The sequence below is a fragment of the Haliaeetus albicilla genome, chromosome 8 (assembly GCF_947461875.1).
Source record: "Haliaeetus albicilla chromosome 8, bHalAlb1.1, whole genome shotgun sequence".
NCBI lineage: Eukaryota > Metazoa > Chordata > Aves > Accipitriformes > Accipitridae > Haliaeetus > Haliaeetus albicilla.
The window spans coordinates 10,820,727-10,847,959 of NC_091490.1; the positions used below are offsets into that span (position 1 = coordinate 10,820,727).

The 27,233-nt window shown below is 59.3% G+C and overlaps 1 protein-coding gene across 1 annotated transcript in view; it reads left to right on the forward strand.

Moving 5' to 3' along the window:
- The first annotated feature begins 656 nt into the window (after positions 1–656).
- PIK3R3 (phosphoinositide-3-kinase regulatory subunit 3) overlaps positions 657–27,233 on the forward strand; it is an 83,512-nt gene continuing 56,935 nt past the window's right edge. The window contains exons 1-7 of the mRNA XM_069788837.1: positions 657–773; positions 1,377–2,078; positions 6,553–6,648; positions 6,885–6,962; positions 15,920–16,051; positions 18,929–19,130; positions 19,466–19,551. Coding sequence (XP_069644938.1) covers positions 1,763–2,078; positions 6,553–6,648; positions 6,885–6,962; positions 15,920–16,051; positions 18,929–19,130; positions 19,466–19,551 — 910 coding nt within the window. The 5' untranslated portion in view covers positions 657–773; positions 1,377–1,762. The remainder of the gene's footprint in view (positions 774–1,376; positions 2,079–6,552; positions 6,649–6,884; positions 6,963–15,919; positions 16,052–18,928; positions 19,131–19,465; positions 19,552–27,233) is intronic.

Sequence of the window (27,233 nt, forward strand, 5' to 3'; positions counted from 1 at the left end):
AACGAACCATGGGTGTACCTCAGCTGGAAGTGAGCTGAGAACTGATGCTCTTGTTGCATGCAACAGCACTGCTGTCGCCATGGGCTGGCGATGTCTGTGTCCCTGCTGTGGCTGAGCTTGGCCCTTTCCATAAGAGCCCTGCCAGCCCCCTCCAAGTTCTGCCCCATTACATTTTAATTGCTGCCTCGTTAATTTTTAAGGAGCCTTGCTGCATGCGGGAGCTCTCACAGCATCACCCTGCACTGTTTTATGGGGTGCCCAGCCCTTACCCTAGGTCTGGGGAACATTTCTGGGCAAACGCTCAGAAGGAGAGCGAGGAAGCGGAGCAGCCCTGCGCTGGGATTCTCCATGGCAGCTCCTGCCTGTCCTGTGCGTGTTGTTTAGCCTGGCTAAGGGATGGGTGGGCGAGCTGGGTGGTATGATGGGAAGGGGTCTATGGGGTGCTGGTCCTCCCCTGTCCTTTAGCATCCCTAAGGATGGATGAAGCCCCCCCCCCAATCTGTGGCTCTCCATCCCACAGAGAAGGCAATTTTAGAGCAAAGATGCTGCATCTGGGGATGAAATCATCCACCTACTCGTACAATTCTCCCCCTCCCCGGTAGCCGGGCGCCCCCCCCCGCCGCAACGCGGCGGGGGGGGCCGCCCGGCTACCGGGGAGGAGGAGGAGGGACGCTGACATCACCACCGGAGCGCGGCTCGGCGGGGCCGGGGCGGCCGGACCGGCTCCGCTCCGTTCCCGTTCTCCGCTCCCACCGGGGGAGTCGCCGCTGCCGGTAAGGTTGAAGGGGCAACGGGAGGGCTGTGGGAGGTGGGTGGCTGGATGAATGGATGGATGGACAGACGGACGGACGGCCCGGAGGTTGCTGCTTATCGTTTATCTATCCATCCTTCCAGCCAGCTCTTTTTCCGCGGGGTCCTGCGGGAAGCTGGGGGGGGGCAGCAGCACAGCTTTTTCCCCCCGGGGAAGATGTCTCTCTTGGACGAATATTTAAAAATGCACAAAAAAAATCCCCCCCCCCCCCCAAAAAAAAACCCCAAACCACCTGAAAATCCTACGTCTTCATCCGCCAGCTCCGTGCAGCAATGCCAGGCTGGAGCTGTCGGAGGGGAGCTGCGTGCAGCAGGAGGTTTCTCAACACATATGTCTATTTTAAAAGCTCGTGGCGTGATCTCTTGCCCTACTTTCCAGACTCTTGCCGGTACTTTCCTTGCGTGCAGCGGCCGAGTTCTGCTGGTGGGAGCTCCCTGGGAAGCTGGAGCTGAGCGAGCCGCTGGGCTCTCCCCAGTATTGGGAGGCTGGGATGGTGGGACGGGGTGGTGGGGTTGGGGTCGAGACAGCAGTTTGGTCGCTAACACGCTGCCTTTCTCTCTGGCAGAGAGAGGGAGGTCCCCAGCGTCGTGCAGATGAGACCAGGCTGAGAAGAGGACGGCACGTTTGTCCCCAGCACCCCAATTAGCCTCATTTGCTCCCCTCTGTTTGCCCCGGTGATGAAAAGGCTCCCTGCCCACACATGAGCCAACCCTGCCGAGCCCTGGGCACCGGCGTGGCTCCGTGGTGATTTTGGGGCTGGAGGGGTGAGGAGCCGCTCTCCAACGCAGAGATTTTCCAACACTGAAGATTTTTATTCTGCGTGCGCAGGGAAGGGAGCGCTCCCATCCCCGCCGCATTGCCCTAGCCCAGCCATACCTGCCCTGTGCGGGCACCCCGGGCCCCTGATGCCCGGCAGGATTCGGGCAGCGTGACCCACGCCACGCCGTCACCATGGCCTCCTCGGACGGGCTGCAGTACCGGGCTCTCTACGAGTACCAGAAGGACCGGGAGGAGGACCTGGCACTGTGCCCCGGGGATGTGCTGACGGTCAGCAGGGCCGGGCTGCTCAGCAGCCCCGACTACAAGGACGGGGACGAGCGCAGCCCCCAGGGTTGGCTCCACGGCCTCAACGAGCGCACCAAGGAGCGCGGTGACTTCCCCGGCACCTACGTGGAGTACCTAGGTCCCGCACGCATCGTCACCGCCGCCACCAAGGCCAGGCCACGGCCCTTGCCCCCGCCACCTGCGGGGACCCCCACATCCTGGGGTGAGTGAGTACTGGAGGAGCGGGAAGGTGGGACCCCACGGGTGGGTGTCCCCTGCAAGATGGCGAGGGTGGCGTGGAACCCGGGTGGATGCTTGTGTTTGGGGTGGCTTGGTGGGGATCCACCCTCGGGATGGGGATCCAGCCCCAGAAGGAGGAGCTGCCCCAGGTATTATCTGCCCTGGTGCATCGTGGCAGCTGCAGGAGGGGCAGGCGGTGCCCAGGGTATCGGTCCCCCCCCAGGGAAACACACTGCAGGGATTGCTTCTCGCCAGCATCCCAGGCTGTGCTGGCATGGGGTGTCCAAGGAGGTCCATGTCTGTGAGAGCACAGGAGAAGATGTAGGAGCCCTTTGGCCCCCCAGAGAGGAGCAGAAAGCCCCACGGTGGTCCCTAGGGACCTTTTCTTCCAACTGCTCTTCTCCCCACCACTGCGGCACCCGATTCCGGCTGCTCTCGGTGCCTGGGTGAGCGCTGGCCCCCGGCCAGCTCCCGGCCTCACTGTCACTTTGTGCAAACTGGGATGGGGGACAATCTTGGCAGGCGGTTGGGTTGGTTCCTGGGGGTTCCTCCATCCCTGGGGGCTGCAGCACAGTGCTGGGGGAAATATTTGGCAGGGCCCTTCCTGGCTTGGGGGCCTCTGGCCATTTCTTTGCCGGGATCTGCCGAGCTCGTGCAGCCGGCTCTGCCCTTGCCGCTTACCGTGGCCAAGTGCGTTGGGGCTGGGAGGGGTTTCACAGAAGTTGCATAATGTACCCAAGCTAAAAAAAAAAAGCAAACTAAGAAACCCCCCTTCCAGCCAGGCACGACTCGGCGACCCCAGCCAAAGCCATGGTGCTCTCCTTCTCTGGGATGTGATGGAGGAGAAAATGGCTGTCCGTGTGGGCCTGGGGCTGGGAGAGCAGCACTGCCTTTAGCCGTGGCTGCCCAAAACCTGCCCGGCTGCTGGCCCGGTGCCTCAGGCACCCTCCTTGCCCAGTTTGGGACCAAGGCACAGATGTGGTAACTGGAGAGGCTCTTTCCCTCCTGGGGTGGTTAGGCATCGGAGGTACCTTGGTCCCAGGTTTAGAGGGGCACCTGCTATGTGGAGTCCACCTCCCTCCAAAATATGGTTCAAGGCCCCTTTGCCATTTAAGATTTAAGAGAGTAGGCACCACCTGGCCCCTGGACTGAGCACGGCAGGACTCGGCTGATGTGGGGCAACTCCTTCCCCTGACACCATCCACCACCGCATGTGGGGTTGCCATGCGGATCCTGCTGCTCAGCTCCCCCCAGCAGCATGAGAAGGATACCGAGACCCCCTTCTGCCTCCTCTCACCGCAACATGGGTGCTCCTCCCCAGCCGACGCTCTGAATGCGCCAAGGCAGCCACAGTCCCAGCAGCGCTAGTGAGGATCAGTGAGCAGCTATGTGCTACCTTTGCAGGAGGGAGGAGGCCACTTTTTGGGGGTGCTTACCCTGCCAAACAAGGGGTCCGAGTCCCCTTCCCAGTCAAGTATACTGGTGCGTGAAGAGCCCTCTACCCCCTGGCTGTTTGGGAGGCAGAGTCCTAGCAAACTCGGTGCTGTATTGTGGATAACTCAGGTCAGACAGGAGCAGATCCAAGGGCTCTCCAGCCCCGTTCACCAGGGAGGAGTGTGAAGCCACCTTCTTGCTTCTGCCCTTGCTGCCCATCACCATTGTCTCGCGCCTGCCCCACGCAGGGGATGATATGGGCTCCTCTCTGAGGGTCTGGGACATGTGCCCAGGGACCCCTGCCCGCAGGTGCCAGGGACATGGCGATGCCCTGCAGATCGAGGCACATCCGCAGCAGCAAGCACAGCCTGGCTGGAGAGCCTGGCCCATGTGGAAGGTCTCAGTGCAGGAGCCCTAGCCCTGTGAGCGCTTAGGCGAGAGGATAGCAACTTAAAATTTAAAACAATGTAAAACTGAGATTTTTTTTTTTTAATAGGGGAAAAAAAAAACCACTAAAAACAGGTTTTGGGGGTGGACTGGAGAGGGTGCTGCAGGACATGCTCTGGCCATGGCCTTGTGTCCAGCCCCACTGTCCAGAGGGATGTTGGGTGCTGCCTCCCCGGTGCTGTGCCGTGGGGTGCCCCTCCGTGGGGTGCCTTTCCTGGGGCAGTGCCAAGGTGTGTGGGCGCCTCGGCAGGGGACACTCGTAGCCCATGACAATGTCTTTCTGCAGCAGCAGAGCAGCATGTACCGTTTTATGTCAGTTTAAACCCAAACCTCCCGGCTGGCAGGATTTCCCTTAGAGTAAAAATCTCCAACATGCTCTTGGAAGAGAAGGGACTTTTTTTTTTTTTCTTTTTTTTTTTTTTTGAAAAATCTTCCTGTACTGTTTCCATTCCCAGATGGAGGTTTTGAGGGACATTTGTTTTGGCTGGCCCGAATGCCTATTTTTCTGCAACAGCAGTGTACTGCCCTGCGTGTCCGCGGTGCCCACTGAGCCCCGGTGCTGGCTGGGGACCCTGGGGGCCCCGAGCAGTGTGAAGCCCTGGGGAGATCCCTGAATGGGAGAGAGACACTGTGTTTCCCAGCCCTGCCACGGAGCCAGGGCTGGCTCTGCAGGGAGGAATGGTCTTTCTTTAAATTAAATAATAACCTAAAAGTGGTTCTGCGGTGGTTCTGAGTCCCCGGGGGACTTCCCAGGAGCTCAGCGGCTGTTTTGCCCCTGCCTGGTTGTCCTGGGCTGCATCACTGCTGCAAAGCATCACCTCTGCCTCACTCGGGGTCAGAGCCAAGCGGTGCATCGGGACACTGGGGTCCAGCCTGGCACCCTGAGGGGAGAGGATGGGCTAAAGCTCCAACCTGAGCTTGGGGCTATTCCTGCTGTATCCAGCAAGGAGAAAGAGATGGTTGGTTTTTGCCATTGCCGCCTTTCCCCAGACCATCACCTTGGAAGCCAAAACTGGTTTTCCCTAATTAAAAAATCACCTGTGTGGTGGGGACATTTTCCATGGAGTCCCAACCACCTGCTTTGCTTTAAACCCTGAAATCTTCCCCGTTCCCACCCGACGCACCCGCACATCCCCATCGGGCAGTGGAGGGGACCCTGTTGCCAGGCTTGGGGGTCACAGCCGTGCTTGGGGACCAGATCAGCCACCTACAAGCTGGGGGTTTGCATCCTTCCCTGCTCTCCAGGGAGCACCAGGGCATTACCATGGCAAAGATGAGGGCTCTGATCCACCAGTTGCAGCAGGTTTTGTTTTTGCAAAAGGTCAAAGGCAGCATGGCCCTGTCCACAGCCCCCTCCTTTTTTTTTTTCTTTTTCATTCCTTAAAGCCATTATGGGTTTATTGGCTTCACACGTGAGCTCCCTGCCTCCTGCCAGGCAGCAAAAACCAAAGACAGAATGAACCTGATGCTGGAGTTGGCTGAGTTGGAGAGTAGCTCGCTGCGGGGAAAAGTCACACTCGGGCTTTATGTAATGTGCTATAATTTTTTAAAATATATTTCCACCAGAACAGATCTGCTCACCAGATTAAAATGGGCACAAGAGCTCTTGACACATCAGCCTTTCCAGATGCCATCCACGCCCCGGCGCTCACACACGGCTCTGATGTGCTACAGCCGGTGGCAGCCCCTGCCAGCCCCCTGCCTGCTCCTGCCTCCCCCTGCCCCTGCCTGCTGCCTTCCCAGGGGGGTTCAAGCCCACTAACAAGAGAGTGTGGAGGGAAATCCCAGCACTGCACTGCTAGAGTCTCCATCGGGTATAACCTGCACAAGGAAGGGTTTATCAGCTGGGGTGATAAGAAGGGAGGGAGGGAGGGATGGATGGATGGATACAGCATGCCCTGAGGTAAGGAGAGCTGCTGTCACCCCTGCCAGGGGTTTGCTCCTCTCTGTCAGGGTCTAGGATGAGGTATCCTTGGTATAAAACCCAGGAGCCAGTAGCACCTGGGGATTTGTGCTGTGGGAAGCCTGGCCCATGTTTGGCTGAAGGGCTCCTCAAGGGCTGGGGGAGGTCTGCACCAGCCAAGGGGGTGGCTGAGTCCTCCCTGGGCTCGTGCTCAGCCCTGTTGTAGACACCAGAGAATCCAAGTGGGTGAGAGCTGCAGGGAGCCATGTCCCTGCTGGGTATGGAGCTGGTCCCCCAGCTCCAGCCCGGTACCACTAAGGCCTGTGGGTGATGAGGGGGGGCAGCCTGGGTGCCATGGGAGGAGAGGTGGAGAAGGGATTTTGGCCTGAAGGATCTCCACGCTCAGGGCGGGATGCTCCCCAAAGGCAGGGCACATGCCCGAGCAGGTCTTTGCATCTCAGCAAGCAGCTGAGCCCCTGACGGTGACTCTTACTGCAAAAAGAGGATAAAATAAGGGAGAAGTTCTCCAAAATTGGACATGCATGAGCTGAAGTGTTGGTTGTGGCTGTGCCAAAGCAGCAGCTTGATCCTGTCCTGGGGCAGCCAAGGAAAGAGGCTGGAATTCCTGCAGGCAGGAATTTCCAAGCCCCTTCTCCCCATCTTTCCATCACAGGGCTCCCCGGGCAGGCAGAGCTCGCCGAGCACCCCACCCTCCCCGAGCAGGCGCTGCCGACTGTGGCCAGGCTCATCGAGGCGCTGGAAAAGCAAGGTACGGGCAGCCGTGGTGTCCATCGGCAGGGCATATGTGGGTGCATGCACGCGACCACCCTCTCTGCCCACGTTCAGAGGTGCCCCGAGAGCCAAACCTCTCCCCACGCACTCTGGTACCCACACTGCGTGGGCAGAGCGAGGGAGCTTGGTGGTCTCAGTCCCTGCCTGCTTCCATTGTGTTGGAGAGAGGATTTGGGGCTTAGGACTGACCCTTCTCTCCTGGCTGCTCCCCAGGTCTCGACAGTGAGGTGCTCTACAGATCCACCCCCAGTGCGCTGGGTGATGCTGAGCTGAAGCAGGCTCTTCTGGCAGGTAAGTCCCAGAGCCACGTCCCTCCCTGTATCCCCCGGAGGGAAGGGGGCCGTGGAGGTGATGCTGCCAGGTGAGCCATGCTACCCAGGCACAGCAGCCAGGGGTTACTGGCTCCAACCTTATTATGGTCCTAATTACAGCTCTGTAAGGCCCTGCCTGCATGCGAGCCCCCCCTCTACTCCCCCAATACCCCAGTGTGATGCTGCCAAGAGGGATGCAGGTGCAGGGTTGGGGTGCTTCACTAGAAGCTCTCTTTTTTTGGGGGGGGGGGGGGGGGAGAAAAATATTTTGTTTTGCAAACCTCTACGGTTTCTATTTGAGAAGCAGGGCAGGGAGAAAGCCTCCTGTGGGTGTGACAGGGAAAAAGAAAAGGGGAGGAAAAAGCTTAATTTTTAGGAGAATGGGAAGCGTTTTGCAGGACTGGGGGGGGGAACATGAGCAGGGTGGGGAGGAGGGAAAAACCACCTCCCCACCCCTGCCCCTAAATTCATGACTGGGACGAATGGCATGGGGGCGCTGGGGACGTGACGGATCCAGTGTGCAGCCCAAATTTTGGACGGGGAGTCGCTGGGGGGGGGGGGGGGGGGGGACACGTCTGCTGCGTCGAGCATCTCCATCCCGCCGGCCGCGGTGCCCAGAGGGCGGCACTGTGGCACCAGGCACGGTCCGGCCCCGCACGGTCCGGTCCTGGCATCGCATCCATCCCCCCCCCCCCCACTCCCTCCTCCGCCCCCGCCTGCCCTTGGGCTCAGCATCCCGGGAGCTGCCGGCCGGGACACGGCTTGGGAAGGAGGGGAGCCGGGAGGGGGGGGAGCGGCGGCTCTGCCAGCGCCGGGAGCCGTGTTGCTGGGGAGAAGGGCTGTGATGAAATCGCTATATTAAGCAACATGACCTCATCGTTTCTCCGCGTACCGGGAGACGAGTCCCCGCCGGGCGGGGGGGGGGGGGGGGGGGCTGCGGTAGAAGGAAGGGATGCAGGAGCGGGGGGGGGATGCTCGGTCCCCGCTGTCCGAGGAAGGCTGTGCTCCCCCGGGGATGATGCACCCCAGCAGCCCGCTCTCCCCTCCTTGCGGGACCCCCCGCTGCAGGCTGGGGGGGGGGGGGGGGCAGGAGCAGCCCGGTGCCCTTTCGCACGGCCTCGTCCCCCGGCCCAGATTTGCCGGCTGATCTCCCGAGGAGGTGAAGGCGTCCGGAGAGCAATCCCCGCGGCCCAGGCTGGGCAGGAGCAGCAACAGCAGCGTGAGAAGGATGCTTTGCTTTCCGAGCACGCAGAAGTTACGGGTCCTCCACGCTCCCCGCGCAGTCAGTGCAGCATCCCTGGCAGGCACAGGGCTCCCCGGCAGCGGTCACTACCGAAATCCTGCCCAGTCTCAGGAGACTCCCCCAGCCCAGGGGCAAACCCCACTGGCTTTGCCAGAGTCTGGGCTAGAGCTGCGGAGCAGTTGCTGGGACCAGCCAGGTTTTCATCTCCCACTGCGGGAGCCAGCACTGGGCAGGGAAATGCCATCGTTATTTTTCAAACCCTTTAAGAGCCCTGAAAAATCCCTCACAGCCCCATGTGACTTGATGCTCCCAAGCCCCACCATCTCTTCTAGGACCTAAATAAGCTTTTTTACTTGGCAACTCAGGGGGCTGCCCTGTGCACTTGGCAACACCAGGGCTGGGCAAAGCCAGAGATCCCTGGAGCTGGCTGGAGGGGGTAGGACATATCACAAGTTTGCTAGCTCTCAGCTAGAGGGGCTGGTGCTCAGGCCTGCCAGAGGGATGCTCTGCAAACAGAATGGGGATGATGTTCCTGCCAGGGCCAAGCATCCCGGCTAAACCCAGGCTCGGCAGCCTGCTCCCCCTGTAGCCTTCTGCGGACCAGAGACTCAGCCATGCTTCCCCAGGGCCCTGCTGGAGCCTAAACTGGGCTGGGGAGAGCAGGAGAGCATCTCTGCTTTGGCTCCCATACAGGCCCTTCTGTTGCATTTGGTGGAGTAAAACATCCCTGCCAAAAAACAGGAGTTTGCATGCCCCATACACAAGACGGCAGAGGCGAGGGTCACGTTTCTCTTCCTCCTCTTCCATCCCTCCAGCAACCCATCTCTGCCAGCAGCCCACCTGCGAAAGTCAAGCTCCATCTTGGGGAACGGGGAGAAATCGGAGCTGGGCTGGTGGCGACTGGAACCGAACAGCGTCTCAGCTGGGGGGAAAATCAGGTTCCCACCGGGGGTTTCAGCTTCCCTGTGAATATCCAAATCATGCTGGTGTTTGGCAGTGGTGGCAGGAAAATTGCTAGAGAGCGCAAGGAAAAAGGAGCAGGGGCTGGAAAAGTTTGGATGTTGGTTTTCTAACCCCCAAATCTTAACATGTCAGAGAAAACAGGGTGTTTTCTACACTGAAAGAGAATCTGAACTTTTGATGGGAAGGAGGAGGTTTCTCCAGGGACAAGGACTCATGCAGGTCAGAGCAGTCCTGGCTGTCCCGGAGAGCCCATGGACATTGTGACCCTGGGGCTGAGCAGCACAGGCACCCGTCTGAGTTGTGCTGATCAAACCCTTTCCCCATCCCTGGCTCTTTCGGAACCCTTACCTGTGAGGGACCTAGCCTGATAGACAGCGCCTAAGCCAAACATCACCCAGGCTTTGGGATGAAGGTTTCCCATCCTCTTGGGGCTGCAGCAGCGGTGGGCACAGCGGACTTGGATGCAGCATGGCTCCACGTGGCTCTACAGCCTGGGCTGAGCCTGTCCTCATCCCAGTGCCGGTGACGTCCTGCAGGATGGTGGCATCTGACAGCTGGCTAGAGCCTGTGCACCAAATTTGGTATTTCCATGTTGGATGATGCAAGAAAAATTATTTATAGGCAAAAAAAAAAAAAAAAAGAAAGCAAAGACAGAGGTCACTGATAAAGGGGGTCTGTGAAGTGAACACGTCAGCTACCACCCAGGTGAGATGCCACTGGGGCCGGCAGGTGAAGCATGGACCAAAGGGTGGTTGGGGTCACAGCCAGCTTACGCTTGTTCCAGAGGAGAATTAATTGTTTTAGGACACTTGGTGCTCAGTTCAGACCCTTATGCCCTGAGAAGCAAGCGGGGCCATGCGACATAAGTGAACATGGGAGTTGGAGTCATGTGGCAGCACCAAAAAGGGACTTAACAAAAAGCTGCAACCCCACAGGGGCCGGGGGGACTTGCCAAAGGGTTGCGGGTGATCAGCCAGCCAGGAGCCCTGCTGCAGCTGCAAGGGGAAGAGTTATGGGCAGCAAAAGAAGAAAGTAGAGTTTTAAACAGCAGCAGCAGGGTCCACTTGCCCCAGCTGCCCCCAGTGCTCCCTGTAGTGCCTGCCTGTTGGGCTGCTTCATGGCCTGGGGGCATCTCTGTGCCCATCATGCCAGGGGCCACACACTGACCCCGAGGGTTTCCAGCCCCCAGCACTCCTGCTGTCCCCTGTGTGTGGCTCAGGAGCTGTTTGGAGCGCAGGGGATGGGGCAAATCACCCGTAAAGTCACCGGTGTGTGCCTGTGGACATGAGGTGTACGAGCCCCCAGTGCCCAGGGGTGATGTCTTCTCACCCCATGCTTGCTCAGGCTCTTGCCCGCACCCCTCTTCCCCTGAAATGTGCCAGGCAGCCTTCTTCTCATGGCTGCCACTGAACCTGGAAACATGGGACCTTCTCTGGCCGGTGGCAGCAGAGCCATGAGTGGGCTGGTGGGTGCTGGAGCCCTTCGGAGCTGAGGGACCCAAGCTGGAGGAGGCTTGGCGCGGGGATGGCTGCAAAGTCCTGCGTGCAGTGGCTGGGCAGTGCTTTGCCACCACTGGTGAGGGATGGTCTGAATCCTCCTCCCTCCTCCCTGGTGGGGGACGGGGTGCAGAGAACCCGCAGGGGTCCCTGGGTGCCCCGTATGGCTCAGACAGGGCTGAAACCATCCAGCACTGAAACCTCCCAGATTTTGGATATCCCATGCCCCGATCTGGGCTCTGGGGTCTATCGGCAGATGGAAATGCCATGAGCCTTCCCCAGGTAGCACTGGGAAAAGCCTCCGCCACTGGCAGGGCCAGGCAGGAACTGCCTGCACCCCGGGATGCCGGGGCGAATCCGGCAGCAGCGCGAGGTGGATTGGAGCCGGTGTCTCCAGGCGTGCTGTGCCTGTGCTGTCATCCTGCACGCTTTGATCTCGGGCCCCGGCACAGAGCAGTCTGCCTGGAAACACATTCACGTGCCCAGGAATTAGGTCAGGGCTCGGTGGGGATTAGCGAGCGATGGTGGGCCCCGGAGCTTTGCTGGGACTGCCAGGAGCTGCTGCTGGGCAGAAAGGACTGGGCTGAAGTAAAGAGCAGCCTGGGAGGCCTCACACTGCTCCCCCCATCATCATGGCATGGGTGCCCAGGGAGGGAACGCATCCCCATCCTCACCCCTAGGATGCCAGAGGGGGTTCGAGGCCCCCCAGGGCTCTGGTTTTCCCTGGCCAAGCTATTAACCCCACCACGATGACTTTACTCCCAAACCTAAGGCTCCCCAGTGCCTGCTGTGCTGCTTTTTATTTATACCTGCAGTAGAAATAAACCCTGCGTCGTCAGAGCCTGGCAAGAGGCATGAGCTCATCTCTTATATTTGGTGGTGACGAAAGAAGGGTAAATAAATAGCAGTGGTGCAGACATCCGTGCCAGACCCCTTGAGTGAATTGGTGGTGAGCTTTTGCCATCCCCTCCCATAGCTGCTGGGGAAACTGAGGAAGGGAACTGCCCTTGGGAAGCTGAGGCAGGGGAAGGCAGCCTCACTGGGCACCCTTGAAAGGGGGTCCCAGCACCCCTGCCCTGGTTGAGTGCAAGCTGGGGGTATGCCGAGGTGAAACCCAGCTGGGAGGGTGTTTGGGGCTGCCAGGAGCTGCCACACACGGGCAGGGGGTGTCCTGGTGGCTGCCAAGTCCTCAGCGCAAGCTACCAGTGAGCTGGCTGAGAGATGTTACAGTGATGCTGAATCAAAGCTGGGGAAATATTCCCTGATTTGGTGCACAGTTCCCCAGTAAACCCCCACTGTGGGATGCCCAGGAGCCTCCAGCACTCAGGTTCAAGGGATGTACAGCTCCTTGTGCAGGCAGCCTCCATGCGGATGGGAGGGTATGGCCCCCAGGACTGGAGAACAAAGACACCGCTGCAGCACCAGCTAGTGATTAAACCTAAAAGGTCTGGAAGGAGTAGGGAAAATCCCAAGTCAGTATTGAAGTCAGCCCCAGGTATGGGTGGCTTGGGTGCCCCTCTGCCATGGGGACTAGGCACCCAAGAGCATCACGCTGCAGCAGCACTTGGCAGCCAAGGTCCAGCTGAGCTTGTAGGACTCCCTGCTGCACCCTGCTGCGAGAGGGGCCGTGGGTGCTGGGCAGGGTCTGCGCCCTATCACCCACGCGCTGGCCGGGGATGTGGGTGCAGCCGTCACCTGTGGCCACATCCAGGGGAAAGCCGGTTACCAGGATCCGCTCAAGCCTCTCCTTCCAAACAAATCCCCCCACCTCCTCCACTCCACCTCTTGGCTAAACATCCTCCGCGTTTACCGAAAACTCCAGGCTTACTCACGCCTCCCCGGCTGGCTGCAGCTGCCGGGAGAGGTCCTGGTGTTTCCTGCCCAGCCTGACTCAGCCCAAAGCCTCGGCACCCCTCTGCCTCTGCTGGGACGCGGGGTCTGGCATCCTGGTGGGAGGAGGCTGGGAGCACCCATCGCTTTTGCCTCTGGGCCGGTGGTCATCTCGTGCACCCCTTCCCCAGCCTCAAATTTATTCCTGTTTTTCATCCCCCATGGGCAAGGGATGCTCTCTGCTGGTCCCCGGCTGCTTGCTTGCTCTGCCGGCAGGTCAGCAAGCAGGTTGGGTGCTGGAGGGGGTTGGTATGGGGTTGAGGTTGGGGTTTTGGGGTGTTTTTCTTCTATTTGTGGCAGACGGATGGAATCCCTCTGTCATTCCCCCGGGGAAGGGACGGGAACATCTGGAGAGCAGTGGGAGAGCATTGACTCATCCTGCAGCATCATTAACTTCTTATAGCTGGTTATCATCTCCCTCTGATAAGGAGAGAGCAGCATCGTGGGGTCAGACCAGTGGTAATTGGCTGGGAAGGCTCCGGGGTTAACCCTTCCCCAGCTGCCGGCCGAGCTTCCCTGAGCTGCTGGGGCACAGCCAGTGCTGGGGAGCAGCTCAGAGCACCCCCCGCTGTGGTCTCAGCCTAGTGGGGACCCCAGCTCACCACGGCGGCTCCAGGGGAAGGAGGGGAGCTGGGGCAGGAGGGTGCCACTGCATCTCCAGGAGGATGGGGGCAACAGGCTAATGGCTATTTCTAGCCAACGTGCCAAGGAAAATGGTGCCATCAGCAATCAGTCCCTGTTAGCAGGGTGTGAATCCCTCTGGTCTCCCCATCACGTCTCTCTCTGGGTGTAAAGATGTTTTTGAGTCTCGCTTTGAAACCGGCTGAGCCTTCCCTTTGAACACCCCCCCAAGCCCATGCCTAACGATGCAAACGAGCTAATTAGGCCGTGGTGGAGCCCAGGGCTGATCGCCTGGGGCCAGCGCCCAGCAGCGGCCCCTTCCCTGTGCAGAAACAGCTTGCGGCTGCTCTCCCCAATCCGCGCCAGCATCCTTAGGCGAGTGACAGGTCCCTGCAGAAACCTTCGCAGTGGGCAGGGGGTGAGCAGCCGGGCTCGCCCTGGGTGAGAAGGGGTTTGGGGTTTGCCTGGCGCAACCCACTGATGGGAGCAGCTCTCTGCAATGCAGCTGCTTCCCCAAGCAACGAGACTCTGAGACCCCCTCAACAGCATCCCTGGGTTTTAGCCACATACTGCAGGGTTTCAGCCCAAAATGGGGCTTGGAGCATCTCGTGGGATCCCTGCCACTGCTCTCCTCCCCCTGCCTGGCTGGAGCCAACCGGCCAGCTCACTTCTTCAGGGCAAGTGCTAGCAAAAATGGGCAATTGGCTGTCATCCCCCTGCAAACCCCGGTAGAAATAATCCTTTTGGCCAGCAGAGAAGGTCCAGAATAGTGGGTGGGCATTGGGAGCATCAGCATGGACCAGAGTGGGCCTGGGGTGCAAGGAGGCGAGAGCTGGCATAGCCCTGCCCACCTCAAGGATGCTGAGGGCAGAGTGGTCCATGGGGTGATGCTGTGACATGAGGGGGTGCCAGAAAGGCAGCACCCACCTTTGCTCCGGGTTGCGTTTGGCCATGCTGGATGGCTGCCCACCCCAGAGTGGTGGCATCTCTCCCGGCTGTCCCCACGCTGCCCCAGGGTTCCTGGCTGGCCGGGTGCTTGCTCCTGAAAATGAGGTAGCGTCTCCAACGGCTGGGTTAAAGGCTTCGCTTTGGGCATTGGTCAATCTGTTTTCCCTCTGATCTCCAAGCCAAATGGCAGGCACTGGCCATAAGGGACCTGCCACAGCTTCTCGTTCCCAAGCAGGCGGAGAAGGAAGCAGGCAGGCTCCTGGGCTGCCCAGCCCATGGTGGGGACACCCCACGGCAGGGACACCCCAGGGAAAGGAGATCAAGGTCAAGGTGCCCAAAACGAGCCTTTGCCAGGAGTAGGGGAGCTGCTCCCCATCCCAGACCCATTGGCCGGGTGCCTCCAAAACCTTGCCCTAGGAAATAACTTTTCTCCACTCTTTTGGGTTTATCACTCCAGAAGGGAGCACGGCCACATGCAGTCAGCTAAAACGGTTGGAGACTCCAGGCATTTTCTGCTGGAAAATGCTGGGCTGGGAGATGGACCATCTCCCAAAATGGCACCAATTTCAGCAAAGCTGCATTTAGGGGTAAAGACCAGAGAGGGAAGCGGAAGGGGGCTCAGAGCAGGGCAAGTGCACCATCTTCTCAATCACAACACACTGGGCCATTTGGGGCCTGACACATCATCTTTAAGAAAGTGCAAAATTTGATCCTTTTTCAATATTCAGAAGAAGCGAGAAATTCAGTTTCTACAAACAAACCATTTCAAATGATCCTAAATATCTTGGGCTTTTTTATCATTCCCACCCCACCCCCCCCACCCCAAGATTTCTCCTACAAGGAGAATTTCAAAACATTGCATTTGGCTCCAGTTCGAATCAAAGCCAGATTTTGAAACCTCCAGATCTTTGCAAAAGGGTCCGTCACCCTCTAGGCAGCCACCTCCCGACCCAGCCGGGCTGAGAGACCTCCAAGACAAATGCATGAGGCAATACCAAAGGATGCTGAAAGGGCTCTTCCCTCTGGACCCCGGTGAAGCAATGTCCCCGCGCCGACCCGGCCACAGGGCTCAGACGGACACATCCCACCCTTTGGCTCCTGCCGGACCGTGGGACATTTCTGCTAGGAGCACTCTCCCCATCCCAAGCCCAGGCTGGGTGGGCTCAGCCTCCCCCGGGTGCTTTGCCCCGGTCCCTGGAGCATCCTTCGCTGCCTCCCCCAGGACAGATGCCTTTCAGGGCTGGGAGAAGCGATGCCAGTTGGGGCACATTCACAGCATTTCGGGCTCACTGGGGATGACGTGGGCATTTAGCAACGTACATTGCCTGGAGACCATAACCCTGTTCTGTGGATGTATTTTTCCAAGCAGTTCCTCCAGGGCTGGGGTTGTCACATGGTGCCTGGCCCTGATGGCCAGAGGGTGCCTGGGGCAGCACCTCAGCCCATCCCATGGGTGCTATCCTGCAGTGGGACCCCGGTGGGACAGCGAGAGCCCCTGCCCCGCACACTAGATGTATAGTGCACACAAAGTGGAGGTACTGCCTCATGCTCTCCATGGGTACATGAAACTCAGGGTCAGTGGAAAAAGAGACAGGAATATTTGCTGGGGGGGTTGGCAGTAAAATCATGGGCTGCCACACCTGGAGGATGGTGGCATGGGTGAAGAGATCAGCACCCATGTCCGGAGGAAGGCCCACGGGGATGGAAGAGCTCCGTGCTCCATGCCGGAGGGACAGCACCATGGGCTAAGAGCTCCTGCTGGGTCTCTCCCTGCAGATGCCTCATCCGTGGACATGGACCTGTATGATGCTCAGACACTGGCGGAGGCCTTGAAGTGGTACCTCCAGGAGCTCCCGTCACCCCTGGTGCCCCCAGCCCTCTACAGCGACTTGGTCCACATGGCTCAAGGTAAGCACGGCCGGGCTCCCCCTGTGCCTGGGACCTTTGTGGGGCTGGAGGAGCTTTGGGAAGCTCCTAGAAAGTCTCTCCAGCGTCTCCAGGGTGGCTCCTGACCCCATCTGCTGCCCGATGCTGCACTAAGGGCAGATCCTGAGAAGGACCGCCGGGAACATCCCCCTGCAACAGAGCAGCATGGCAGCTTTGGGGAGATGCTCCAGGAAAGCAGCAGCTTTGCCCTGGCTGCGGCATGGCCCTCTCCCGCTGCAGTGCCCGGAGGAGGAGGTGCTGCCTGCTGGGACGAGCGGCTGCCAAGGCTGGGTGATGCTGGCCCCAGAAGAAAGCGTTATTATAATATTTTGGCTCTGCTGCCTGGGAATTTTTTACTGTAATCTCGTTAACTCTTGGCTTTATATGGGCATAGAAAATTCTCTGGTTTTTCAGCTTAGTGCCATTAGGAAGTGCCTTTAGGTCCCTGCAAGGTTTCCAGGCTCTGTGCAAATGTATGAGACCATCAAGGTTTTGGTTTTATTTGAATTTTTTCAAATAAACAGGGCAGGGCTCGTACCCAGGTCAGCAGAGTCCACGGCGCATCCCAACAGGCAGCCTGGACCAAAACCCATTTCAAATGAGTCCTCGCAGAGCCACTCAGCCCTGCCAGTCCAAGGCCCCACGGGCATCGCCAGGCATACACCAAACCCTCGTCCACCATCTTAGATGGGACCTGAACCCCTCGCCACCTTTGAAACCAAGATTTCCCCTTTCACGGCAGGTCTCATCTCACTGCTGGTTGCTGCAGTATCTGCCATCCCTGTGCATCACCTCCCTGTCCTAAACCAGATTAGCACTTGGGCAGATCATGCTCTTGGCTGCCTTATGAGGCACCAAAGATCACCCGTGGCCAGACCAGCATGGCCTTTTCCTACTATGTCCTGGTGGGAAAAGGCCACAGGCTCTCCATGGCCTCCAGGAAGGCAGAAGGGACACATGGAGGAGAAGACAAGGGATAACTCACACCCCATCCTCCCTGCCCTGCGCAGAGACACGGAGCCAGGAGAAATACCCCCGGGGCCAGTGGCATCGAGATGCTGCCTTCCCCTCACCCCTCCAAGAGAGGAGAAATCAAAGGCTGCCTCCCTTCCGAGGATAAAAATGCAATTAGGAAGCAATTAGCTGGGTTGCCTCGTTAAGCGACTTCAAAGGGAAGTGCCTTTCCCCGCAGCCTGCGTCGAGTGGGCTCTGCTCCTGGCACAACGGGTGCAGGAGGAGGAGGAGGGGGCAGGAACGGAGGCAAGACCGATGGGGACTTCTCTGGGGCTTTAAAGAAAAAATAAAAATACAAGCCTTTCAGGAGACGGTGCTGCGTTTTGGCAGTCTGCCCTGCAAGCAAGCTCTTTCTGCCCCGCTCAAGGCTGCGGGCTGGAAAAGCGGCGAGCTGACCACCTGCAAAAGGAGGTGGAAAACATCCCCAGATTCCCCCCTTTGGCTGAAGACCTTCGCCCTGCAGCAACCCCTGGGTGCAAAAAGGCGCAAAAAGCAGCCGATTAGGGTAGGAGAGGCCTGGAGCGAAGCCGAACATCCCACGGGAGCATCTTGTTGGATACGGGGGGGCACACAAACATCCCATTGCGATCCCAGCTGGGTTGCAGACCAGCTCGGGAGGGGATCCCAGACCCGCCAACCCTCCGGCTCCGGTGCACCCCAGCCCTGAGGATGGATGCTGGGAGCTGGCTGGGCATCGGCCAAGCCTCAGCCCTGGTGCAAAGAGCCGTGGGGAGCTGAGCCAGCCCCCGGCCAAGCTGGGCATTGAAGCTGACTGAAAGCAATGCAGCCCTGGGGACCTCCCTGTCCCCCACAGATGAAAGGGCCGGGCCAAGACGGGGATGGAAGATGGCTGGAGAGCGGCTGTTTCTCATGCCCAGGGCAGGACTGCAGTCCCAGGCCGCTGAGCTCACAGCTCACAAGACCGGGGAGCCCTGGCCAAGGCTGCCAGAGGGCACTGGGAACACAGGGGGATGCCGGTGGGAACACTGCGAGGCTGTGGGGCTGCTCGGAGTGCCCACGACAGGGGTCCCAGCAGCACCTCCATGACGTGCAACACTATTAGGTGCCTCCTTGTATTCACATGGCCAATTTAAGCATCGCTGGAAGTAGTTGCCCCCTGATCAGCCCCCCCTGCTGTTGCATTTCAGGGCGACAAGAGAGCCTGTGCTGCGAGGGCTGCAGGGACCTCACTGCAGCCCTGCCTGTACCTCTCAACCCAGGTGCAGCTTTTTTTCTCCTAAAAAGCCTTTCCCTCCTAGCTTGCTTTTTCTGCAGGGGGAGGGGAGAGCCTTTAAATTCAGCAGGTCTTCCAGCTGGTACCTGTTTCCCTGCTCTGTTTTCTCTGCCTTTTCCATGGCTTTGCAGGGCAGGGATGGGTTCTCGCTGTTCTCCTCTGTTGCAGCAGGAGCAAGGGGTGTTTAGGTGCAGCCCCTGCCAGGTGAGCAGCTTGGCCCTTCATGCTCCCTCCCTGGCTGTGCCAAGAGGGGGAACGTGCTCATGTCACGGTACAATCTGATCTGGGGTGATGTCAGTGCATAAATGGGGCTGGCAGCCTCCCACGAGAGGCATACGAGACCCCTAGGGCATCACCTCTGCATGTCCTGCACTCCCTGGGGTACCCACATGTCCCACAGCCTGTCTGCAGGAAGGGATGGGCTGCAAAGAAACAGCCATGGTTTTTGGAGGAGAGGTTGAAGTCAGGTTTTGGGGGGGCTTTGTGGGGAGTTGAGACCTGCCACAGCTCATGCCATGTGTGCTGGCAGGTACCAGCCTCCTGTGAGAGACAAGGGGATGCCCTGGCCTCGTGAACTGACATTTCTTCCCCACTCTTTCCCTCTGCTGCAGAGACCCCAGGCTTGGAGGAGTGCGGCCAGCGAGCCAGAGCCCTGCTGGCCCCCCCGGCCCTGCCGCAGCCCCAGGCACTGCTCCTGCGCCAGCTTGTCCACCACTTTTGTCACCTCTGCCAGGGCACCCACAGGAGCCGCCTCTCACCCCGGCTCCTTGGGGAGCTCTTTGGGGAGCTGCTTCTCTGCCCCGCGGCAACCAGGTAAGATGCCCCTGCCATACCTGGGACGGGGTGGGTGAGAGAAGGGTGCCTGTAGCCAGGCATGGGCACACTGGCCCCCAAACAAGCTGATTTTGCTGGATGAGAGCCCACCAGTGGCTCAGCTCTAGGGTTTTCCAAAGGGGGAGGCCAGAGCTGGGAGCCCCCATCCCAACTGTGATGCTCTGGCATCACGCTGGTTCCCATGGGATATGCAGCATTGCACCAGTCCCACAGGAGATCCCTCGGGGCGGCTGGCTCCTGTCCCAGGGGTGTGGGGGTCTCCAGGGGGGCTGAGCTGCTGGGACCCTCACAGAGCCCTCCCCTTCTCCCCTCAGCACCGAGGCGAGCCCCGAGCTCCGCGCAAGGATCCTTGAGTCCCTCATCATGGCTGGCGACGCGGAGGAGGTGCCAGCAGCCCCTGGTAAGAGATGCCCGGCTGACAGTGGGAGTGGAATTTGGGGAGGTGATAGCAGGTCGCGAGGCAGTTTCGGTGCGGTGACAGAAAGGTGCCCACGTCTCTGCAGCCGTGCGCAGGCTGCACTGGCTCCCTGGCCAGGCACGCTCTTCCCATTTCCCTCTCTCTTTTCTCAGAGATACTGTTTTGGGGGCATTTCTCTGCAGCCCCTTGGAAGGTTTGCAGCTGTTTTCTTGCTTAATGTCTGTGTTGCTGCTCTTTGGTTCTGGTGTGGTGCAAGTGGGTCCCGCTCCCCCATTTTGGGGGCTTGGTAGGTGTGGGTGCTCTCAGTCAGGGGGTGCTGCGCAGGTTGTTTCGGTGAGCAGGGATCTGGCTGCAGCTTGGGAGGAAAAAAAATACCAACACAACCATAAAATGGCAGGATGGTGCTTGCTATGGTATCATATCCGGGTTCATGATTTTTGACTTGCATTTAGATTTCATGTGTGCAGAATCGCACTGCGTCCATCGACGTCCTGCTGCTTCCCCTGTGGGGCATCCCCAGGGTGGGGATGAGGATGGGTGCTTGTCCCCCACCTCTCCATGCGTGGGAAAGGAACTGGGAGCATGTGTTTTTCTGCAGATGTTATTGACCCCACCCAGCCTTGACCCCCCAGGACTGCAGTTCTGCCCCTTTTATTACCAACACCAGAGTTTGCCTCCAGCACCTCTTTGCTCTTTACTTCTGCTCTGGTGGTTGAAGTCCCAGCCTTCTGCCAGCCACCTTCTCCTGCCGTGTCCTTCTTGCTTGGTGGCATCTCATGTCCCATCGCTGTCCAAAACTGAAAGACATGCCCCTTGTGCCCTCTGTAGCACTCTAAGGATGGGAGGCAAGCGGTCCATCCAGGCAGGGATATACACGGTCAGGAGGGAAGGTGCTCAGTGGAGCACAAACCACAGACCTTGAGGACCACAGAGGTCCATCCCTGTGGGATCCCTTCTCCAGGCAGCCACCAAGATCCAGGTGTGTTCCTGCACTGAGCTGCCCAGACCCCCAGGAGTCACAACTGCTTCCAGCCCCCCTGCTTGGAGATATGTCAGCATTGGCCCCAGTGAATCCTGTCTCCTTGTGATGTATCTGGGTCCTTGTCATCACCCTGCCTCCCTGAGGGGTGGCCAGGCTGGGCAGGATTACGACTCTTAATATTCCTCGTAAATCAGCCCTTTCAGACCTGTCATCTTATTTATTGCTCTCCCCCGAGCTCTCGCCCACGAGTTTGTTGAGATCCATATGTCTCTTCCACCCGCTGATCCAGATGTTGGGCAGCTGCAGCCCAGCGGTCCCTGGGGTCCCCACTGTCGTCCCCGGACCCTGTGCTGTCACCGGTTGCCCCCACCCCCAGCTGAGCAGAGGGGTTGCGCAGGATCCTGGGGTCCTCATCCCTTTTCTGGGTCAAAATGTCCCCTATGGGCATGTCCCCACATGGGCACCCCACAAGTGTGGGGCAGGGCACCGGGCATCTGGGCTCACTACCCCACAGGCTGCTTTGCTGCGGGACTTCAGACAAGTCCTGCCACCTCCCCTCTCTTCGTACCTAAAAGCGAGGATATTGTTACTTGGCTGTCATCACATTAGGATGTTGGGAAGCTTAATTAAATGCCTGCAAAGCGTTTTTGAGAGCTGCGGATGAAAGGGGCTATATATAAAGTGCAAAGAATTATTATTAGCTGTGGGGTCCGTGCCCCGGCCCCACTCCCATCGCCCTGGCTCCGCTCCCCTGCGTCCCAGCACCGGGATTATTTTCATGCGTGTGTGGAGTTGTGGTTTTATAATTATACATGTAAAATAGCTATAAATACCCTGCAATAACATGGCGGGTGTGTGCACATAGCACAGGAATAGGAGTTGGTAGCTGACACGGAGGAAACCACGGTGTGACCTCATTCTGACTCAGGCGTAAATATACCTTGTGCGAGCGGGTGGCTGGGGGCTTTGGGGGCAGCTGGGGGGTTTTGGGGCCACTCAGGGGCTGCAGGGACAGTGGCTGCCTTGGCAGCAAGGGTCATGTTTTGGGTGAGCTGGTTGCTAACCCCATGGAGGCTCCTGCGGGGTCGGGGTCCTTCCTCTCCCATGTGTCCTGGGGCTGATGGTGGAGGCTTGGATGTGAAAATCATCAAGAATGAAAACGTAAATTAAGAAATCTGGTTCCTGGAGGGGCTTCCTTGGGCAGATTCGTTGTTGTTGAGTTTGAGGCATCCCTTCCTGCAGGCACTGCTCCTGGGGGGTCCATGCTGCCGCGCGTGGATGGGCTGCAAAGGGAACTGGCATGGGATAGGTCTGTGATGGCTCCTGAAAGCTCTTCGTGGTGACTGTGGGATGCAGCACTGGGGTCATGCTGGAGGCACTGGTTTGCATGGGGCCATGCACTGGTTTGCACAGGGCAATGCCACCGATCCTTGGCAAAGCTGGAATGCAGCTTGGGGCCAAGCAACCATATCCAGGCCACCTTGCTATGCTCTCCAGCAAGCCACCAGCAGTGGGCAGCCACCCCCAGCCCAGGGGAACAGGGATATTCCCCAGCCCCATGGGGACCTGGGGGGGCACACAGAGCACACGGCAGGACCCCAGAGCCCCGGGGGGGGGCTGTTTCCCCGAGAGTGATGAGGGGGTAGGGGAAGGCGAAGGGAAGAAGTGATGCAAATACCAGCTCAGCTGAAGGAAGATGACTTCATCTCCTTTTCCTCTCCTGGTGCTATTTATAGCCACTTTAATTTACTCCCCTTTGCTTTATTATCTCTCCAGCAAGCCGTTAGCCCTCAGACAGCAGGATGCCTTTACTCACCATGCAGCACAGACTTCTGCAAAAAAAAAAAAACACCACAAAAAGCCACCACCAAAAAAAACCTAAAAGCGGGTGTGGGAGGCAGGGAAAGGCAGCAGAGCGCTGGGGGCAGGAGCATCACTGTCCTGTGGCATAGGTTTCTGGATAAAATGAGAGGATTTGGGCTCCTTTTGGGGAAAAGAGTGAGAATTGGGCAAGGGAGATGTCCCCTTCCTCCTTCAGAGCAGTGGCTGGAGGGGACAGGACCGGCGGTGCCAGGGTGCCCTCCTCACACCAGGACGGGGGCCACTGTTTTGCTGGACCCTGCTCAGGCTGGCACCCCCTGCTCCCCCAGGACCCCCAGCCCTGCCCTGCTTTACGTGGGGCAGTGGTATAATGCCAGCGGGTGGGAATCGGGCTCCAGCAGCCAGCCCAAGCACCTTGAAAACATTTTCCAAAGAGCAGGTTTGGCAGCCCCATGCCACAGGTTGGTCCCCAGATGCCCAGTCTTGAGCCCAGCACCATGGCACCCCACATCCCAGTGCTCAGTAGGGATGGAGGCAACAGTGCTGCAGTGGTGCTGGGGGGGGGTGACATCTCCTGATGTGACATGCTGGGCACTTCCCAGCCCAAGCCCCACGCAGGCACCTGTGTGACAGCATCACCACCGAGCAGGGCTGCCGCGTTAAACCAAATTGGAAGTATCTGGCTTTGAAGTTTTTAATTAACTTTTTTCCTGTTCGCTTTCTTCTGAATCCAAGGGAAAAGCCCATCCTCTCGCTCTCCCTTGTTCGCGTGTCAGCGTGCCGCAGCGGAGGCTGCAGACTCGGATGCGCAGGGGTTCAGGAGGAAGCAGAGGGCTTGCCAGGAGGGGCCAGCCCCAGGGGTGCAGACCCCCACCTGCCCGGGGTACCGGGGGCTGTGTCCAGGTGCTGCCCTGCCCAGGTGGAAGCATCCCAGCACAGCCCCATGAGCATCCTGCCGCTTGACCTGGCCCATGGGCCGCAGGGTGCCTCTGGTTTGTATTACCCCTTGGTGTTTCATCCCCTTGGGGCTGCCGATGGGGAGTCAATGGAGGTTAAAAATAGCTGGGAAAAAAACCAACCAAAAACCCCTGGGTGGAGGGCAGCATGGGGAGGCTGTAGCCGAGTGATCCCCTGTGCCGAGACACCTGGTTCTCCCTCTCTAAATCTGCAAATAATACAGAGAAAACAAATTAACACTGGGGAAGGGGGCGGGCGGGGCGGGAAGAGAGCCGGAGCCTAGCTAGTGACATGAGATAGGGAGAGCAGCTAAAAATAACAGATCCCTGAAGTCACGGGGAGGAACATGACAGGGATCCGTGCTCCTGCCATCCCAGAAGGTGGCCTTGTGCCTCCCCAGCTGCTCTGGCCATAATGCAGCCCAGCCCGGTGAATCCGGAGAGGGAAAAGCCTCTGAGATGGGCAGCAGCCGGGAGGTGGGAGGTGCCATGGAGCAGGGAGCGATGCTCCCACCTGCAGCAGAGGATGGGGGTCCCCCAAGCACCCAGGGTGCCCAGCTGGGAGGCAGCTGCTGCCTGACCCACTTGCAGGCAGCCGGTGGGCAGTGGGATGCTGCTGGGAGACCCCAGGGGTGCTGCCTCCGCAGCTAATTTTAGCCTGTTTTCTACTAATCATGGAGTGGGAGGGGATCACGGCATCCCAGCAAGCCCAGCCTTTGCCGGTGCCTCTGCCAGCTCCCCTGCCTGCCCCATGCTTGCTGCTGGGAGGGCTTGGAGGGGCAGGGGCTGGGGTGTATCCCCCCCCCCAGTGATTTTGGGCTGAGGAACTAGGAGTGACCCTGTGCTGCAGTCCCTTTCCTCCAGCTGGCTTTAAGCGGCTGGGACAGCCCCAGGAAGGATGTGCCACGGCAGCCTAGGGACAAGGGGGCAGGAGGCCTCCCTTGGCATCTCCTCATGCCTCAGTTTCCCCTCCTGGCTGGCAGAGATGGCCTTTGCCAGTGGGGTTTCTCAGGTTGCCCGTACTGCTCTGGGCAGGCATTTTCCCAGCACACCAGGGCTCTAGGATGCCTCCCTGGGGTGGGGAGCAGTGACACCCAGCAAGGGATGTTTGAGCCAGCCCAGACCTCTGCCACAGGCCACGGTGGCAGCCCCTTTCCTGAGGGACACCAGCTCTTGCCCCTTCCCATCCCTGAGTTCTGCAGGTGGCCATGCCCAGGGCACAGCACGGCACTGCCAGGCAAAGCTGGGGCAGGAGCGACTGCATCGCTCGGAGACCGGCAGCTTCCCTGGCATGAGGAGGGATCCTGGCAATGCTGTGGGGATACGGGGTGACAGACAGCCCCGTGGTCCCTCTCTCCCCATGGCAGCCACAGCCCTATTCCACTGGTCCTGGTGTCGAAAGCATGGCATGGTCCAGCCCTCCCCCGTGACAGGGTGAACTGTTCCCGACGGAAATGCGGCTCGGCTGGGATTGAAACCCTTTTCCTCCCTGTACCGTCTGGCCGGAGCTGATAATGGGCTGGATAACTCCAAGCATTGTGTGTGCCGCCGTCCCATGACCTGCCAGGGGTTTCACTGCTGGAGAGGAAACGCTGCCGGTCAGCCAGCCAGGATTCGGAGCGAGCCTCCGTGCATGCCGGCTGCAGGGCGCTGGGGCTGCCCTGCCGTCTGGGAAGCCTTCCTTTCTTTTTGCCAGCATATGAAGTTTTGGGATGGCTCCATTGGATCCACACTGGTGCAAGCCCAGGCCACTGTGCCAGCACGTGCTGGCCAGCTCTTGGCTGTATGGCCGCAAAAGCTGCCGGCCTGGAAAACCCAGGGGTTCAGGCAGGTTGTCTGGCGCGGCCAGGGTTTGGCCCTCGGGGTTTGCAGGGCTCTCCAGATGGGGATTTGCACCTGGGATGCCCTTGCCTGCTCCAGAGGGCAACTCCCGGAGGTCAGGCTGGCTGAGCAAACTCTCCCTGTCCCGGCCGGAGCCACTGGCTTTGCTGCCACAGCCCGGCCAGGGCTGGCTCGCTCCTCATGCCGGCTGCTCGACGAGCCAAACTGCAGGAGCGTGCGTGCCAGCGCACGTGTCCTACCGGCTCCTGCCCTCAGACGCTGTCTGGGCTGGAGTCACTCTTTCTGCTGCAGTGGCTCCGGCTAAACACCACCGGCCGCTTCACAAAAGAAGACGGGGAGGGTGACAAAGCGCTGGTCACACCACTAGGCACAGCTGGTTTTCCAGCTCGGCACCAAAGTCAGTGGCATTTTCTCCTGCGCAGTGGTATTTCTGACCCCTGCAGCCTGCCTGGCAGCAGACGGGCAGCAGCGTGTCACCCCGCTGCCCTTTTGGTCATGAGATGCCAGAAAAGGGCAATGCTGCCCACGGGGGATTTCACACTGGAGCAGGAGGGCTAAAGGGCCGCTGATCCCTCCGTGATCCCACCAGCACCCTTGGACCCTTCCTCCCTCGAGAGCATCCCAGCTCTGCTCCAAAGGCGGGGGAAGAGGCGGGCTGCCCAGCACACACACGAGCGGCTCTGGGGAAAGGCAGGATTTGTGCTTCCAGGAGGGAAAATGAGTCATGGGGGGACGGCAGGGTTGTGCTAGTGGCTGAGCGTGGTACTGGGGTAAGCGGTGACTGTTGGCTGCTATCCAGGAGGTCAAGCAGAAATGGTCTCGCAGGCCTAGCCCGGCTTTAAAATCTATTAACGTCATTTTGCCGTTCGAGCCGAGAGACACACAGGCAGCAGAAACGTTCAGGCATGGTTCAGATCAGAGCAGGATTTCAATTACAGTAATCAAAGGTGACACAGATAAGAAACCCCTGGTCTATGAAGCCACGACAGCTGTCCTCTGGCTCAAACCGGCACCCATCCAGAGCGGCTCCATCAAAATCACTGAACTGGTACTAGGGTAAAATTGGATTGCAAATCCATTTTCATCTGCCGTGGTGGAAAATGCTTTCCCTGCGCTCCTTGGGGAAGAAAGCCACCTTCTCAGGGGAGCAGCAAGGGTGGAAGGTGCCAGGCATGGAAGAGGGGACATTGTCCCCAGCAAAGGCACTGATGGCCACTTGTGGATGATGGAGGCAGCAGGAGGAACAGCTGGGATGCTGGAGCATCGTGGCTCTGCTTCCTGCTTTCCCCTTGCCCCTTCAGCCTGGCCCCGTGGGGGTGCTTGTGGCTGAGGCAGGGATGCATTCAGCTCGGTGCTAGGTTCCCCAGAGGGGCGTGCAGCCCTCCGAGCACCCCAGGTTGTGCTGCAGGACAGACACCCCCAGCAGTGCCGAGGAAAGCCCGGGGAGAGGGTCAGGGGGTTTGAGGGGGAGAAGAGCCCTGGGGGGCAGGAGCTGGCACCCTCCTTCCTCATCCTTCCAAGTGCCTGACTTGGTCCTGTCGAGAAGTGCCACAGGCACGCTTCCAGTGGGTGACCTGCTGTCTGTGCTGGTGAAGGCCGTGCGGGAGCATGGGGTGAACGTGCCAGGAGGATGCTCGCAGGGTGATGCCCAGGAAAAGCTGCCTCTGCTACTGCTTGAATGTGTCCTTGGTCAACCACCCCCACTGCTTTTGTCTCCCATAGTCTGGGGTTGCAAATCTTTTGGATAGCAGCAGGGCAGCAGCAGCACCGTGCACACCGGTGCACTGGCTAAGCTCCCCCGCCTCTGACCCCTTCAGGCTCCCACCCCCACCTCCTCACCGCCAACTCACGGACCCACCGGTGACCACCACCGTGGCCTCGTGGGACCCCGGATGCGGCCGAGCTGCAGGGGCATCCCCTGGGTCCCACGCACACAAGGGTCCCTTTCTGCCCCCACCCCGGGATGGCAGGAGCTGGCCAAAACACAGCCGCTCTTTCTACACCCACTGGCCTCGCTCCAGCCTGGCCGGGTGTCAACCTCCTGGCCCTGGCATGTCCCCCCC